This window comes from Pelodiscus sinensis, chromosome 7, assembly GCF_049634645.1.
Source record: "Pelodiscus sinensis isolate JC-2024 chromosome 7, ASM4963464v1, whole genome shotgun sequence".
Taxonomy (NCBI): Eukaryota; Metazoa; Chordata; order Testudines; family Trionychidae; genus Pelodiscus; species Pelodiscus sinensis.
In genome coordinates this window covers 11972061-11989063 of record NC_134717.1, presented here as the reverse complement: position 1 = coordinate 11989063, position 17003 = coordinate 11972061, and the positions used below count along the sequence as shown (strand labels likewise).

Below are 17003 nucleotides of genomic sequence, written 5' to 3'. Positions count from 1 at the left end.
TTTGTCTGTCTTCCAGCCTTGCAGCCTCACAGAGGCTTTATAACCACACAAGGAGGAAACCTCTTGTGTGATAAAATTATTCACCTTGTTCATCATAAAGATGTCAAAGCGCAGGTCTCTAAAGTACTCCAGGAGTGTGAACTGAGAAACTACACATCTGTCGCCTTCCCAGCGATTGGAACAGGTTTGTTTTTTCTTAGTAGACTTTGAAAGGAAAAGCAATATCAAGATCACTGTGGTCAGCTTACACCCAAAGTCAACCCAACAGGGTGGCTTAAAACTAACATGTTTAATTTAGTCTGTAAAGGCTTGACACTCCTTTTACTGGTTTCAGCAGAAGCGTATTCTGGCACAAAGTAGCCTAATTACTGGATTCAGGTGCCTTTTTATAGACAGTTGTGTTGTCAGAACATTGGCAAGTGACTGTATGGTGGAGGGGCTGCAGTCAGTGAAAAGATGTTGAAAAAGCATGCGATCATGTAAAGTGACTTGACTAGGAGAGATGCCAGTTAATGATACCAGAGCTTTGTAAATAGTTGGTTCTCTCAGAGGCGGAACTTTAATTCTGGGGGAAAAACAGTTTGGCTTTAACCAAAACTGATATTTTTTTCTTCCAAAATAAAAACATAAAAGCAAAAAGAAAAATATTTGTTTTGAAGTGAATAAAATGTTTAGTTTGACCCCAAATAATTTTTTTATTTCATTTTGTGTTTTTACACATTTTTTTCAGTTAGCTGTATCTTGAAGCAACACTCCATTTTGAAAGGAAAAGCTACAATGTTTTGTTTCTAAATGGCTGAAAAAAATCTTTTTTTAACTTCTTTAGGAAAAAAAATCAGCCAAAACTGCTCAGACAGTACAACTAAGGGGTGGGATGGGAGGTTCTTTGATATAGAGACCATCCCAGTTCACATACTGTTCACCACCAAATATATATATTTTTTAACATATTTGTTACAGGTCAGGCAGGGCAGAATCCAGCTAAGGTAGCTGAGGATATGATGGATGCGGTAGTTGACTTTGCAAGTAAAGCAGTCCAGCATGTGAAAAAAATTAAAATAGTCATCTTCCAGCCACAGATGCAAAATGCATTTTATGCAAGTATGCAGAAAAGAGAAGGAGATACAATTTCACCAACGTCAGGATCATGGCTTTCTAAGATAACTTGTGAGTAGTGAGTGTTTTGTAAATGGGTAAGTAAAAGTAAATATTTTCCAAAATAAAAAATAAGAAATGACAGACCTTGTCCTTCATTACAGCATTTTTTATGGGCAAAAAACGACCTACTGGAAAGAAATATGAATTTGTTTTGGAGAAGAAAATTGAGTTAGCCATGTTTCAGATTTGTGGTGAAAGCCAAAAAAATGTGGAAGCCACTGAATCCTGGATAAAAAATCTGATTTTAAAAGAACAGTGTGAAAACACTATTCCAGATGAATTAATTGAAAGCTTTGATGAACCGGAAGCTAAGAAACTGAGTGAACTCCAGAAAAGCCTACAGATTACGATTCATGTGGAAACCAGGGAAACTCCTCCTTTTATTAGAGTTTCTGGTATGACTAGAGATGTCTATGAAGCTTCCCTAAAAATACAAAACATGATCAAAAGAATTAAAGATACCCAAGACGAACAAATGAAGGCAAAACTTGTGAGCAATTTAGTGCAGTGGAAGTACTCCATAAATAAAGTGGCTTTCACAGACTTTGACCCTCTGACAAATATGCACTTAGAAGATGCTAAAGCAGCTAGAAAAGCTCACATTAATATCAAACTCCTCAGGAAGGACTACAAAGTAAACATGAAAACTCTACAAGCAACAGATGAACAAGGAACAGTTGTAATCATTCAACGTATCCCAAAGGATGAAGGTAATTAAAACTTTCTGGAGCTGATCTTCACAGCTTTATTATGACAAAGTACACACCTTTTCATTCATATAATTAAAAATTCTAAATAGTGCTAGTCTATTTTCTTAAAAAATGTTGATTATTCTGAAATTATTTTTAAACATATTGGGCTTGATATTCCTTTTACTTCCATCAGTATTAAACTAGTATAACAGTATTGACTTCAGTAAATTTACTCCTGGTTTATACCAATGTAAAAGTATAAAGAGATTTCAGAATTTGAGGACATCGCCCAATACAGACTGATCAAAATTCTTAGGATGTGCCAAAAAGGCGCTCTCAGTCATCCAACAACAGTGGTTCTAGATGAAGACTAGGCATTGTCTACAGTCCCTTTAATCTAACCTATCATGGTATCTTCCACTCAGTAAAGTTGATGGGGGCTGCTCTTCTGTTGACTCCAGCTATTCTTCTTGTCCTGGTGGAGTACTGTGGTCAATGAGAGAACACTCAGCGTTCGATTTATCACCTCTAAGCAGATGCAATAAACGGACCACTGGTTGATCAATTGCTGCGTCTGCGTAGTAGAGACAAGGCCTTGTTCCCAGAAGTAAACCTATCTCTTGCCATACATTTTCAGTTGCTAGGTATTAACCACTGGTCAGTGACTCCACTCAGTAACTTTAGTTTGAAATGTAACTGCAACTGTGTCAGAAAGCCAGCACATTATTTGATGCTGAGTTTCTTAGAAACATAGAGCTGTAGTACTGGAAGGGATCTTAGGGGATCATCTAGTCCAGCTCTCCTTGAAGTGGGATGCGGGCCCACTTTGGGAAAGTCACTAGTGGGACTGCACTGCTTTGATTACCTAAAGACTTCCATTGGCTACCTCATGGCTCCCATTGGCTCCAGTTCACCGTTTCCAGCCAAGGGGAGATGCGGGAGGTGGCATGGTCCAGGCCGCCAATTTGTACAGATCCTCTTCGCTGGAAACAGTGGACCAGAGCCAATGGGAGCTGCAAGGCTCTGTGGCTATGGGCCTTTTAAGTAAACAAAGCATTGCAGGCCCGCTAACTGCTTTTTCATAGCAGGCCCACAGCCCACTTTGAGAAACACTGGTCTAGTTCAATCCTCTGCCCTCATGGCAGGAGACGAAGTATTATCTAGGCCGGGGATGGGGAACCTTTTCTGGGTCAGAAGCCACTGACCCACAGAAAAGTCAGCTGGGGACCATGCACAAGTGAGAAGAAAAAAAAAAGCCCAAAAAACACACCTCCCTAATATGGCTCCCCAGCTGAGAAGGAGGAAGGTACTCCCCACATTCCTCTTGCACACCAGGGCCCAGGCTAATAGATTGTGTGCTACAAGCCTGCAGGGGGGCTGGAGCACCATCATGGGCTCCCCAGTACTGGAGTGTGATAGTGCTCCAGGCACCAGCTGGGGGATCCAGGCAAGCTTGGCCTCATCCAGCCCCCAGGCCTGAGGTTCTCCACCCCTGATCTAGGCCATCCCTGCCAGATATCTGTCTAAACTGCTGTTAACTCCCACAACCTGCCTAGGTAATATATCCCAGAGCTTAAACATCCAGGCTACGTCTAGACTGGCCCCTTCTCCGGAAGAGGCATGTTAATTTCTAACTTTGGAATAGGGGAATCCGCGGGGGATTTAAATATCCCCCGCGGGATTTAAATAAACATGTCCGCCGCTTTTTTTCCGGCTTGGGGAAAAGCCGGAAAAAAGCATCTAGACTGGTGCGATCCTCCAGAATAAAGCCCTTTTCTGGAGGATCTCTTATTCCTACCTGAAGGTAGGAAAAGGGCTTTATTCTAGAGGATCGCGTCAGTCTAGACGCTTTTTTCCAGCTTTTCCCCAAGCTGGAAAAAAAGCGGCGGACATCTTTATTTAAATCCCGTGGGGGATATTTAAATCCCCCGCGGATTCCCCTATTCCAAAGTTAGAAATTAGCATGCCTCTGCAGGAGAAGGGGCCAGTCTAGACGTAGCCCCTGACAGTTAGGAAGTGCTTCCTAATGTCCAACCTAAACCTCCCTTGCTACAATTTAAGCCCATTGCTTCTTGTCCTTCCCTCAGAGGTTAATGAGAATAACTTTTTATGTACTTAAACTGTTATGTCCTGTCTCCGTCTTTTCTGCTTCAAACTAGATAAACACATTTTTTTCAGTCTTCTCTCTTAAGTAGGGCCCTACCAAAATCACAATTGATTTTGCTCAGTTTCACAGTTTCAGATTTTAAACACTGAATTTTCACCGTGTAACCGAGGGGATCCCAACCCAAAAGTGAGTCCGGCACAGGAGTCGCCAGGCGATTGTGGGGGGGTTGAGGTATTGCCATTCTTACTTGCTGGTGGCAGCAATACCTTTAAAGTAAAATCCTGTTTAATGAGTTAAGCAACTAAACATTATGGCCTCGTCTACACTGGCCCCTTTTCCGGAAGGGGCATGTAAATTTCATGAGTCGTCGTAGGGAAATCCGCGGGGGATTTAAATATCCCCCGCGGCATTTAAATAAAAATGTCCGCCGCTTTTTTCCGGCTTTTAGAAAAGCCGGAAAAGAGCGTCTACACTGGCCCCGATCCTCCGGAAAAAGCGCCCTTTTCCGGAGGCTCTTATTCCTATTCAAAGTAGGAATAAGAGCCTCCGGAAAAGGGCGCTTTTTCCGGAGGATCGGGGCCAGTGTAGACGCTCTTTTCCGGCTTTTCTAAAAGCCGGAAAAAAGCGGCGGACATTTTTATTTAAATGCCGCGGGGGATATTTAAATCCCCCGCGGATTTCCCTACGACGACTCATGAAATTTACATGCCCCTTCCGGAAAAGGGGCCAGTGTAGACGTAGCCTATGTTTAACATTATGTTTATGGGGGCTACTCTGGCTGGGCTGGAGTGCCCCCTCACCCGCTCCCATCCTAATTCTGCAAAGACTTGTGCCAGCCTTATGAGTGGTGATGTGGGTGACCACTAGTGATGCCAACTTTCTAATCACACAAGACCCAAACATACCTACCCTGCCTCATCATTGAGGCTGGGCCCCAACTCGCTCTATCTCCACTCCCAGTCAGTCCTCTCCAGCACCCTCACTTTCACCCAGCTGAGGCAGGGGGTTGGGTTGTGTGATGGGGTGAGTGTGCTGGCTGAGGGAGTGGGCCCTTGGGTGGGACAAGGGATGAGGGGTTTGGGGTGCAGGAGTGGCTGGGGCAGGGGGTTGGGGTTTGGAAGTGAGGGCTCTGGGTGGTGTGATGGGCGCTTGGTTGGGGCTGGGGATGAGGGGTTTGATGTGTAGGAGGGGCTCCAGGCTGGGGTAGGAGTTTCGAGTGCAGGGTGGTGTGGATTCCTGCTGGGTATGCAGGCTTTAGGTAGGCCAGAAATGAGTGATCCAGTGCGCTGTAGAGGGCTCTGGGTTGGGGTGGGGCTTGCAATGCAGGGGGGTGAAGGCTTTATCTGGGAGGCCACACTCTCAAATGGGGCTGGAGCTGAGGGATTTGGGTGCAGCAGGGGGCTTTGGCTGGGGCATGGGATTGCAGTGTGCGGGGATGCAGGCATAGATTTTGGGAGGGAGTTCAGGTGCAGAGGGTATTCGGGGCTGCAGCAGGGGGTTTGGTGCAGAAGGGGTTTCAGGGTGCAGGCCCCGGTAGTACTTTCTGTGGCACCCAAGAAGTGGCTGCCAGGTCCCCACAGCCTTGAATTGTCCATATTTTTCTTTTTATAAATGGGCACTATATTTGCCCATTTGCAGTCCTTTGGAATCTCTCCTGTCATCCATGACTATTCAGAGATAATCACTAATGGCTCAGATATCTCCTCAGTGAGCTCCATGAGTATTCTAGTGTGTATTTCATCGGGCCCTGGTGGCTTGATGGTATCCAACGAGTTCTTTCCCTGTTTTAACCTCTGATCCAATCTCATTTTCGCTGGCATTCACTATGTTAGATGTCCGATCACTCCTAAACTTTAGGATGAAAACTGAAAGAAAAAGAGTCAAATATCCATATTTGGCTGTTATTCCATATTCCCATATTTTCTGTTATTGTTCTTCAACCACTCACCCCACCCCATAGAATCACAGACCTGTGCTGCCTTTGGTCTTCCTGGGCATGTCTACACTGCCAGCCTAGTTTAAACTAGGGTGGCTAATGTAGGCATTCGAACTTGCAAATGAAGCCCAGGATTTAAATATCCCAGACTTCATTTGCATGTTCCCGGGCGGGCGCCATTTTATATGCCCGTAGTTCGAACTACCTGCCCGCAGCTACACGTGGCACGGACTAGGTAGTTCGAATTAAAGCTCCTAATTCGAACTACTGTTAAACCTCCTTGCAGTTCAAACTAGAGTGGCAGTGTAGACATACCCCCTCTTTCTTCTACTGTATTTGCAGGATGTTTTCTTATCTGTATGTCTCTAGCTAATTTAGTCCATGTTGTGCCTTGGCCTTTATAATTTTGTGACTACAAACTTGTGTTATTTGCTAATATAAACCTTTGTAATTTTACCTAGTTTCCACTTATATAGGATTCTTTTTTGAGTTTCCAATAATTGAAAATCTGCTGTGTTAAGAGAGGTGCACCAGCCCTGGCAGCCAGCCCTGCATGGCTGGTGGCTGGGGTTTGGAGCCAGCAGACTGCCCGAGCCCCAGCATGGGAGCTGGAAACAGGTGACAGCCCCAGCTGTAGCATGGGGGCTGGGAGCCAGTAGCAGTCCCAGTCCCAGCACAGGGCTGGGATTGGAAGCCCTGGGGTCTGGGGGACTGGAACACTGAGACCCTGTTTAGTCAGTTAACCAGTTAAACATTAGGTTAATCTAATGGTTAAGTGGTTTACTGATTAATCAGGGACTTTACATTCCTAGTGTCCTTAATAGGGTCTCCTTGAAAAACTCCCAACTCTCTTGAACTTTTTCCTCTTGCTTCCCACAGGATCTTAACTACCAACTCCCTAAATTTGCTAAAGTCTGGCTTCTTGTATGCTTGCAGTCATTTTCCATTATCCCAAAACAACTTGCTTTTTAAAAAAAATCCCTTCAGTTTCCAAGCTTGGATTGCATCACAGAGTTTGAGTCTAAGCATCCATTACATTTAAGTGTCTAGAGAAAACTCACATAGATTTTCCAATGTACTTGATCTACCAGGCAGTTCCATAAATCAAATCGAGATATAGTCAGAGGAAGTTGGCAAGATTATGGGGAGAAGTTTGTAGCTCAAGTGTCTAAGGTTTCAGACTGTTTTACTTACTCTGATTACACTTCAAAATATAAAATTTAAAGAACTATGTACTCCTCATTTTTTGAAAGTACAGGATCTTTTGAAAAAGGATTTTATTTTCAAAAGATTCCCATCTAAACTGCCGGGGGGGGGGGGGGGGGCGTTGGTTGGTTAGTTAGGAAAAAACCCCATTTTGAAAAAAAAGCAGCGGTTGCCATTATGCAAATGAAGCTCAGGTTATTTAAATCCTGGCTTCATTTGCAATATCAATATGTCTGATTTACATCCCTTTATCGAAAAAGGGATGTAGTCTAGACATACTCCTACTGATAGAAGACTGAATGAGCTGTAGCTGTAATCTTTCTTCGCTTTGCCAGTCAATCATTTGATTTACCAATTATGGTTGCCAGATGGTTGAAACAAAAATACCGAACACCCCCTCCCATCCCCCCAAAAAAACCAGGAAAAAATTCTGTTGAAGGGCGAAAAAAAAGGGGCAAAGTTGTTGAGCAAAAAAACCTGGCAACCCTATTACCAATATAATAGAAACTTGTAAAAGCCAGAAGCAAATACCATTCCATGGTATAAAGGATAAACGTTCCAGTCTTGCCAGTCTTTACTCACATAAATTGTCCTTAGTCGTGCGAGTTGTCCCATTGACATTGTTTGTACACTTAGGAAGAAAACAGTGAGTGGTTCAGAAATAACTAATACAATTTCCCAATATTTCTAAGCCTTACTTTAGTTAATGTTTTTGGTCCATGAGAGCTCTGGTTGGTAGTAAAATAGAAACTCTAATCTGTGCTACAAAAGCCATGGAGTATACATGGGAAAAATAGGCTTGCCAAAGAATTTGTGGAAGGATCAATTATGAAATGATTGGCTAATAGGTGCTCTTTTCAGTTTTTGATAAGGCATAAACCTATATAAGCAGAGGCATATCTACTTGTATTAACAAAATGTTTACTTTGCAGAAAGACAGTCAGTAACACTCCCGAAAGAGTGGTGTGATATGAATCAAGAACGTATCAAAATGGTTACCCTAAATGCAGCCCAGCAAGAATATCAGGATGTTCAGATGAAGTTTCTAAAAACCTGCTCTATGTTCAAAATAGAAAAGGTGAAGTAGCATGAAGAGAATGAAGTTTTTTATTTAAAACATAAGTAAAAACTTTCATCATTTATTGAGTACAGGCAGTCCCCGGGTTACATGGATCCGACTTACATCGGATCCCTACTTACAAATGGGGTGAGACAACCCCGCACTAGCTGTTTCCCCCCAGCAAACCAGGGAGACGCGAAGCTAGCGCCCACCCCTCCCCCCAGCAGACTAGGGAGACGCGGAGCAGCTTTTCTCAGCAGACACCTCAGCTTGAGAATAAAGGACTGAGGGAAGTGAGGTGTGGGAGAATAAAACTGAGCTCTGGAGAAATGTTTGGCTGGAGTTTCCCCTACAATATGTACCAGTTCTGACTTACATACAAATTCAACTTAAGAACAAACCTACAGTCCCTATCTTGTACGTAACCCGGGGACTGCCTGTATTTACTTGTAATCACCCCTTTCAGTTCTTTATTTCCCCAACACTACACACTGAGGTCATACATCTACGGCCATTTTCCATTCTAACAGAATCTGACAGTGGCTATCTACTATTAGATCAGTGTCCCCAAACTGTGGGGCCCCTTGGGAGGCCTGGAGGATAATTTGGGAATGTATGGTAGGGCCTGAGCAAGCCTCATGAGGGGGAGGGAGGGAGAACCACCAGCCCTGCTCTGACACTAGCTCTGCTCTGACACTAGCCTTAACTCTGGCCCCAATCTTGGTCTCCAGTTCCCAGACACACTCCCAATTGTATAAAATGCAGGACAATGTAGCACTTTAAAGACTAACAAGATGGTTTATTAGATGATGAGCTTTCGTGGGCCAGACCCACTTCCTCAGATCAAATAGTGGAAGAAAGTAGTCACAACCATATATACCAAAGGATACAATTAAAAAAATGAACAAATATGAAAAGGACAAATCACATTGCAGAACAGAAGGGGGATGCGGGGGAGGGGGGGGCGGGGAGGGAGAGGAAGGAAGGTAAGTGTCTGTGAATTGCTGATATTAAAGGTAGGGAGAGTGGGATGTTTGTGAGTTAATGGTATTACAGGTGATAATTGGGGAAACTGTCTTGGTAATGGGTGAGATAGTTCAAATTCTTGTTAAGTCCTTGTTGGCAAGTGTTGAATTTTAACATGAATGACAGTTCAGAGGATTCCCTTTCAAGTGCAGATGTAAAAGGTCTTTGTAGCAGAATGCAGGTGGCTAAGTCATTTAGAGAGTGTCCTTTCTGGTTAAAGTGGCAAGAAACTGTTTTCTCTTTGTGATCTGAGGAAGTGGGTCTGGCCCACGAAAGCTCATCATCTAATAAACCATCATGTTAGTCTTTAAAGTGCTACATTGTCCTGCATTTTGCTTCAACTACCCCAGACTAACACGGCTACATTTCTATCACTATTCCCAATTGTATAATGTCTGTATTTCTAGTGTCCCAACTCTAACTAGATACTACATGGGCAGAGTGATCTGAAAACTAGATAATTTATATTTGTTCTTCATGACTTCTTTGCTGTCATCATCGATACTGATGTGCTTCATTTTCTAACTTTACAGATTGAACGAGTACAAAATCCTTACCTGTGGCAGACCTACCAAATCAAAAAACAGTCTCTAGACAAAAAGAATGGCAACACAAACAATGAGATGCTCCTATTCCATGGAACAATTAGTTCCTCACTGAGCACAATTAATTACAATGGGTTTAATCGTGGTTTTGCTGGAAAGAATGGTAAATTATTATTTAAAGCATGTTAATTTTTAAATAGGGAATGGGTGAATATGAAATAGGTAAGATAATGGTGTCATATGCACAGTGCATGGTGAGGCATGAGGTCAGAGAAAAAGACAAAGAATTTGTAAATATAGGGACTAATTCTGCCTGGAAGGAAGGAAGGTTTAGATGACCTACTAGGTTCTTCTGTGCATGCTGTGAGCATATGAAAACATCTGTCCAAGTTCTGAAGTTCACTATTGTATTCAGTTATTGAAATGTCTTGCTAATGAGTTCCAATATACCAGTGCTGGTATAGTCTCTGAACTATGCAGCTGGTTAGTTTTATCAGACAGATCATTCCTCAAGCCAAAGGCTTTTCTTATGTTTTGGAGGATTTTTAAGTCTAGCCAGTTAACGTGATTTCATTATTCGTTAATTTCTAGGCTTTTATTTTCAGTTTATTTGTGCTGTGTTTTTGTCTAAAAATTATAAATTGTGATTAAGACTAAGGAGTTTATCAATGTCAAGTGGTAATCTTTTAGCCCATGTACAATATCAACTGCAAATTAGTACAGAGAGCTCAGTGTACTTTGCAAATCTAAAATAATTTAAAACTTTGGTGGCCTTTGTTAAAGTTGATAATTGTGAAATGTATTATCTAGCTCACAAAAACTGTTAATCAGAATGGCCCTGTATGGCTTCCTTGTCAACATTCAATACTGCAGAGTGAATTGACATGGAGACAAAATGAATTATCTTTCACACCTGGAAAGTGGTGCCTTTAGATTAGATGAGGCAAATTGGCTGAGCAGTATGGAGAGGTGTCTGGTCACTGCTGCTTGTGCTGTATCTGTTCTTGGGGATTATCACGTGACACCAGTCAATCTGGCACTTTTCACAAGAGTTAAATTAATTTTCATTTAATAGATATATTCTTCCTCTTTAACTAAGTGTGATGGATAGCTCTGTTAAATATAAATTGAATATGTTCTGCACTGGCTTTGAATCCTGTTTTATCCAGAACTTCTAACATGGACATGCAGTTGTTTTCTTTTGTAATATCCAGAGACAGTCTCTGTCCTACATACAATATCTGAGGCCCTGCTTCTGCAAAGACTCGTACTATTACTTAGATGTAAGCATTGAACTCAGTCAGATTACAGTAAAACTCCAATTGTCTAGAATCCAGTGATCCGGCACTCCCGATAGTCCGGCACCAACTGGCACCCGGAAGTGCTCCAGCAAGCCGGACAATTGGAGCTGCTCTGCCCCCCAGCTTTCCCAAGTCCGCCACTGGTCAGTTTCAGCAATAGTGGACTTGGGGAAGCTGGGGGCAGAGCAGCTGGGGTGCTGCCAGGTTGGTACCGCAGCGCTGCCCTCACCCACGCTGCGCAGTTCCCCGCCGATCCCACCCCAGGCCCCTGATAGCCCCCCTTCCGGTACTCCGGGTACCAGCATATCTAATCATCCGGCACCCCCTGGGTCCTAAAGGTGCCGGATTATCGGAAGTTTACTGTACTCAGAAAATATATACTTTGCAGGATCAGGGACAATCTGAGACATGACACAATGGACAGGTGTGATGAACAGCAAAGAACAGAGAGGGTGAGGAAAGAAAATCTTTAGCAACAGGATTCAATTCCTTGCCTAATTTTTGACTATTTGCATCAGAAGTTCTCTCCCACTTTCAGAAAAGAGAAATAGGTCCCAAGTGAAGGTCCATGACTCCTTTGCCTCCTGCGAAGAATAATTAGAAAAATATAATTAGTTATGTAATCTTACAATTAAAAAATTCTAAATGTTTGCCATTTGTTAGATAGAAAACTATACAATGATTACAGAGAAAAACAGTTTAACAATCTTCCCCATAAGAAAAGGCAATGGAAGTCTGCATGAGTCACTCAGTGATCATCTCAATAAACTCATGATTGATATTTTGGTAAAAGTCCCTATTCCAAGTGAGGCTGGAACAAAGCTGTCAAACTCTTAATTTTAATCTCAAATGATCCTTTTTCACAGATAGAAGAAAAGGTTGCACATTTTAGAAGTTACATAAAAATGAAAGTCTTGTTCTTTAAGAAGTTTTCATATCTTTGTCTTTCTGATCACAGCTGCAGCCATTGGAAATGGAACCTATTTTGCTGTTGATGCCAGTTATTCTGCACAGGATACATACTCCAGACCTGATGGGACTGGCAGAAAATATGTGTACCTTGCTCGAGTTCTCACTGGCATGTATTGCCAGGGAAGAGGAGGACTCATCACACCGCCACCAAAAAACATTGCAGATCCTACTGACCTCTATGACAGTGTGACTGACAACATGGTTCGTCCATCAATGTTTGTCATATTTAATGACATTCAAGCATATCCAGAATACCTTATTACCTTTAAAAGATAAGATTTATTTTTTAATAATAATGGAAGAGATTTTTTGGGTGCCTTAACTTTGTGAATACTGCAAGGATAATTTTGTAACCAGAAATTTTAATAACAAGGGCTGTTGGATGTGACTTTTTTTTGTTGCCCTCCAGCTAAAATAAACTGGCTCCAGGGATGCTGGAACAATTTGTATAGTGGGAGTGTTGTACATGATGGAAACCACTTCAAATCAGAGGGTACTACAGCACCTCCTGCAACCCTTGTTTCAATACTTATGACAGAGGCTGGCATACCAATAAGGATACTGTTCCCAGTCACACATCATAAGGCACTGAATAACCGACAGAGAGAGAGTGTCTCTCAAACCTTCAAACATGTGCCACAAGCTGGAGATTGTCACGGGGCGAGCACTCACCACCACGGTGCCTCCAGTTGGGCACTCGGGAATCAGCTCTCCTATCTCAGAGAACCCACTGCTGGTCGGTGTCCCAGCCTCTGTTGCAGGCCTTCTGCTGGTTCAGCCCCACGTTCCTTCCTGCCCACAGTGCCTTTTCCTCCTCATACTGTCCTAGGTCAGTGCCCCTGCACACTGGGGTCTTTCCTCCCAATCCCCCTATACCTATCTTGCCTCAGTGACTCACTGCCAGTCCTCATCTAGCCCCTTACCTCCGGGACAAACCACAGTCTGAAATGGCCACTCATCCTTGGCAAGGAGGTGTGGACCTGCTGCCTTTTCCTATCCTGGCTGTTTCCCTGCAGCCCTAGTACTCTAGGCCTTGCAGCCTGGGAGTGAGGATAGGCCAAAGCTCCCCAGCAAGGTCCCTCCTGCTCTCCAGCAAGAGTGTCTGTTCTCCTTCCTCTAGGAGCTCATATCTATACAGCCCACCACTGGCCCCTAATTGGCTGTCTCTGCCTCAACTGTAGGCTCTGTGTTCTCAGCCATCTCCTAAGACTGGGTTTTAACTCTTAAAGGGCCAGTGCAGGGCAGACACCCCATCACACAGAGCCTTGATCTTAGTTTTTTCCCCAATATACCTCTTAATATGTCAGCAAACTCCTGCTCCTGGTAAGCTTACATTTCAAGGAAATTGCAAAAATATAAGCATATTACAGTAGTTGCATTCAGTAGATTACTTTTGCCCCATTTTTCATTTCTCAGATACTAGTGCTTCCATCTATATGGTTATAATTCTGCTCGTTTCTCTGTATTATCCAGATGCCTTTCTTTCCAGGTGCCTCACAGAGTGCCAACTTCCCCCCCCCCTTTTTTTTCAGCATCCTGCAGAATCAAAACACAAAAGTATAAAATCAGACTTTTTGGAATATTCATAATGATCATCATGTAGAAATGGCTGGCATTCTTTCTAGACAGTCTTGAGCATAAGCCATTTTTCTATAAAAATATAACCTTGTATAGATGGTAACCACTGGGCATGTGTTAAATTACTGAAATATAGAAAATGCTTGAAAAACTACCTACTGATAAATTACTTTGCTAAGCATTACAGAGCTGGTCTATTGCAATATTTGGACTTCTGAAAATTAGTTACATTCATGATGACAGTGATATTAACTTCTGATGCTGCCACTCATATCACAAGGTCTTATTTATGATTTCCTCAATAAAGCTGTCAGTTATTCTGACTAGTTAATGGTGTATTATGAAGTCATTCGTCATACAACTACTAGAGCAGAGGTGGACAATAATTTGTGATGGGGGGCCACTCCAAGAATTTGGTAAGTGGTCAAGGGCCACACTCTTCCATGATATTAATGGAAGAGGTGCGAGGACTAGGATGCAGGCTGGAGCAGAAGGAAGCTTGGGGTAAGGCAGAGGGGTGGGGGATCTGGGAAGGATTTTGGGTGAAGGAAGGGGGTTGTGATCTGGGGCCGGGGACTGTATAGGAGAGGATGCAGTGGTTGGGTTGTGACCTAGAGTAGGAGGGGGTTGTGACCTGGGGCAGGGAATTAGAGTGCAGGAGGGAGGGCAGAGGGTTTGTGTTATGTGAGGTAGGAAGGCAGGAATGGGGGAGTAAAGGGTTGGAGAGAGAAAGGGGCTGAGGTGCCAGAGGTGGGCTCTAGTCAGGAGATGCTTACCTGGGTGACTCTTCCGTGTTCCGTTAGGTCGCCCAGAGCTCCAGCTGAGGGACCATGTGCATCTGTCAACAGCTGAAAGCCCAAGGGCAAGGAAGGAGGGGTACTTAGCTTGCTGTTCTTCAAATAGGCAACTCCCTTTGGATGGTTTCCATCTAATGGGAGCTGCAAGATTGTGCTGAGGGCTAGGGCAGCATGCAAAGCCTCTCTCTTCCCCTCCGCATGGGCTCACAGCTGTTCACAGACAAATAGTGCTTTTCTGAATGGCATGCAGGGGCATGACTGAGGTTCCTGTTGCGCCTGCAGGTCGGATCCAGTGGCTTGGCCAGCTGCATCTGGCCTGCGGTCCATATTTTTCCCAGTCCTATACTAGAGACACAATCAATTAACAATGAAACTTTAAACGTTTTTATCTGCTATAAGTTATATATATATATAGACTGGCTATTATTGAAAGAATTTGGAGACAATAGTCTCTTTATTCGGTGTATTCATTTTGTGTATTTGAGAGCACTGTGCATATCTGCCCCAATCCAGTAATGCACTGAGTACAAGCTTAAATGTTTTGCTGAACAGGAATTGACTGATACTTTTCATCACCTTTGAAGAGATGAGGACAGTTTACAAAACTGGCTCTCTTCTTTGCCATTAGTTTTCTCCCCTGAGCTGGTGCAGAAGCTCTCCATCAAAGTGAATAATGCTTCCCAGAGACCATGGTCAATATTTCCTTGGCAGTACACTAGGGATTTTATGAAGCTCTATTGTATTGGTCCTTTGAAGAAACTGTTAAAATACTGCATTGCTCCTTAAGATTGCTAGAGAACCGCTGCGGATGTACCAAAGATTTACTCTAGTGATGAGGTTTTTTTTACAGCAGAACCACAAGAACATCCCCACACTGTTGTGGTAAGAAATGGTATGTCTACACTAGCCCTCTAGTTTGAACTAGGGAGGCTAATGTAGGCATTTGAAGTTGCAAATCAAGCCCGGGATTTAAATATCCCACGCTTGATTTGCATCTTTCCAACCGGTCGCCATTTTTTAAATTTACAAGTCCGGACTAACTGTCTGCGTCTACACATGGCAGGGACCCGGTAGTTCGAAATAAAGCCCTAGTTCAAACTACCTGTTATTCCTCCTGGAATGAGGTTTAACAGGTAGTTCGATTTAGGGCTTTATTTCGAACTACCGGGTCCCTGACACATGTAGACGCGGACAGTTAGTCGGAACTTGTAAATTTAAAAAATGGCGACCGGGAAGATGCAAATCAAGCGTGGGATATTTAAATCCCAGGCTTAATTTGCAACGTCGAATGCCGACATTAGCCTCCCTAGTTCGAACTAGGGGGCTAGTGTAGACATACCCAAAGAGCAACATGAGGGGACCATCAGGTTCAGAGTCTCCATCTTTTCTAACATAGTAAAATGATCTTTTTTTATTTATAGAGCAATGTGTAACTGGCACATCACAAAAAAAGGGAAAAAAACCATATTGGCTGCTCTCCATATTGCTGTGTGGGAATCCCAGTCTTTGGATCCCAGCTGTTTTAAGCTTCCTTGGGTCTCAAAAGACTGCTGCACTGTTTCCTGTTCTGGGCCTCACTAGTTCATTTCCTGTGCATAGACTCACAGTCTGTTACTCCTTCATGGAAATGGAAGCCCACATTCTCAGGCCCCAAAACCACTGCTGACCCCAGTAGCTTAAATACACCCTCTCCCAGAATCCCATCAAAGAGATGAGCCTGCTGGATTACAGTGTAACTCTTAGGAGGCATATGGTACAGTAGCTGTAGTGTACAACACATACAGGCTTTCCACAGGACGTACCAGTACTTTTTAATACAGGGTGGGCAAAAGCCTCTCAGTGGGCCAGATTTGGCCTGCCTTAGGCTTTGATCCAGCCCATGAGGCAATTACAGGTCCCACCCCCTAATTACAGGCCCCCCCTGGGGTTGGGGGGGAGAAGCTCAACCCTGCTCCTCCACCCCCTGCACTGCTGCTAGAGAGGCAGTGCTGGGGCTGAGGCTCCTGAACAGGACCACTCCGGAGGCGCTGATACCAGGGCCATGCAGTCTGGGGCTGGCCCCGGAGGCTTGAGGCGCCGCTGCCACAGCACCTGCATGGGTGGCCCCAGACTGCATGGCTGTGGTAGCTGGTAGCAGCGCCTTCAGTCTCTGGAGCGGCCTGGGGCCGCCTGGCTGTGATGCCTCTGGGGCCTGCCCCAAGCCACGTGGCCGCGGCAGTGGTGCCCTCGGGGCCGGCCCTGGGCCGTAGCACCTCTGGGGCAGCCTGTGGCTGCTGGCCCCAGAGGTAGGCAGCACGGCCACGACAGCAGTGTTTCTGGCCTCCGGGACTGCATGGCCGCAGCAGCGAGGCCTTCCTCCGGGACAGCATGGCTGCAAAGGTTGTGACAAGGGGGAACTAAGCCAGGTAAGGTTCCCCCTCATGGCCAGACCTCCCACCCCAATCCCGTCACTTTCCTCCCCCTCCAAGACCCAGCACCCCCAGCTTGCTCTGACATCCTCCCTTGTTCTTGCACCCTCTCTCCTGGCCACACACTGCACCCTCCCTTGTTCCTGCTCCTTCCACCTGGCCAGACACCATACTCCCAGCCTGCTTCTGCACCCAAGCTCCCTCCCAGATACTGCAT

At 44.3% G+C, this 17003-nt stretch overlaps 1 protein-coding gene across 1 annotated transcript in view; it reads left to right on the top strand.

The window, feature by feature from the left end:
- The window catches only part of PARP14 (poly(ADP-ribose) polymerase family member 14), a 30241-nt gene extending 16334 nt beyond the window's left edge, over positions 1–13907 (top strand). Inside the window, exons 12-17 of the mRNA XM_075933190.1 lie at positions 17–184; positions 961–1167; positions 1260–1868; positions 8032–8177; positions 9719–9893; positions 11990–13907. Of these exons, the coding sequence (XP_075789305.1) occupies positions 17–184; positions 961–1167; positions 1260–1868; positions 8032–8177; positions 9719–9893; positions 11990–12279 (1595 nt within the window). The 3' untranslated portion in view covers positions 12280–13907. The remainder of the gene's footprint in view (positions 1–16; positions 185–960; positions 1168–1259; positions 1869–8031; positions 8178–9718; positions 9894–11989) is intronic.
- Positions 13908–17003: the final 3096 nt, after the last annotated feature.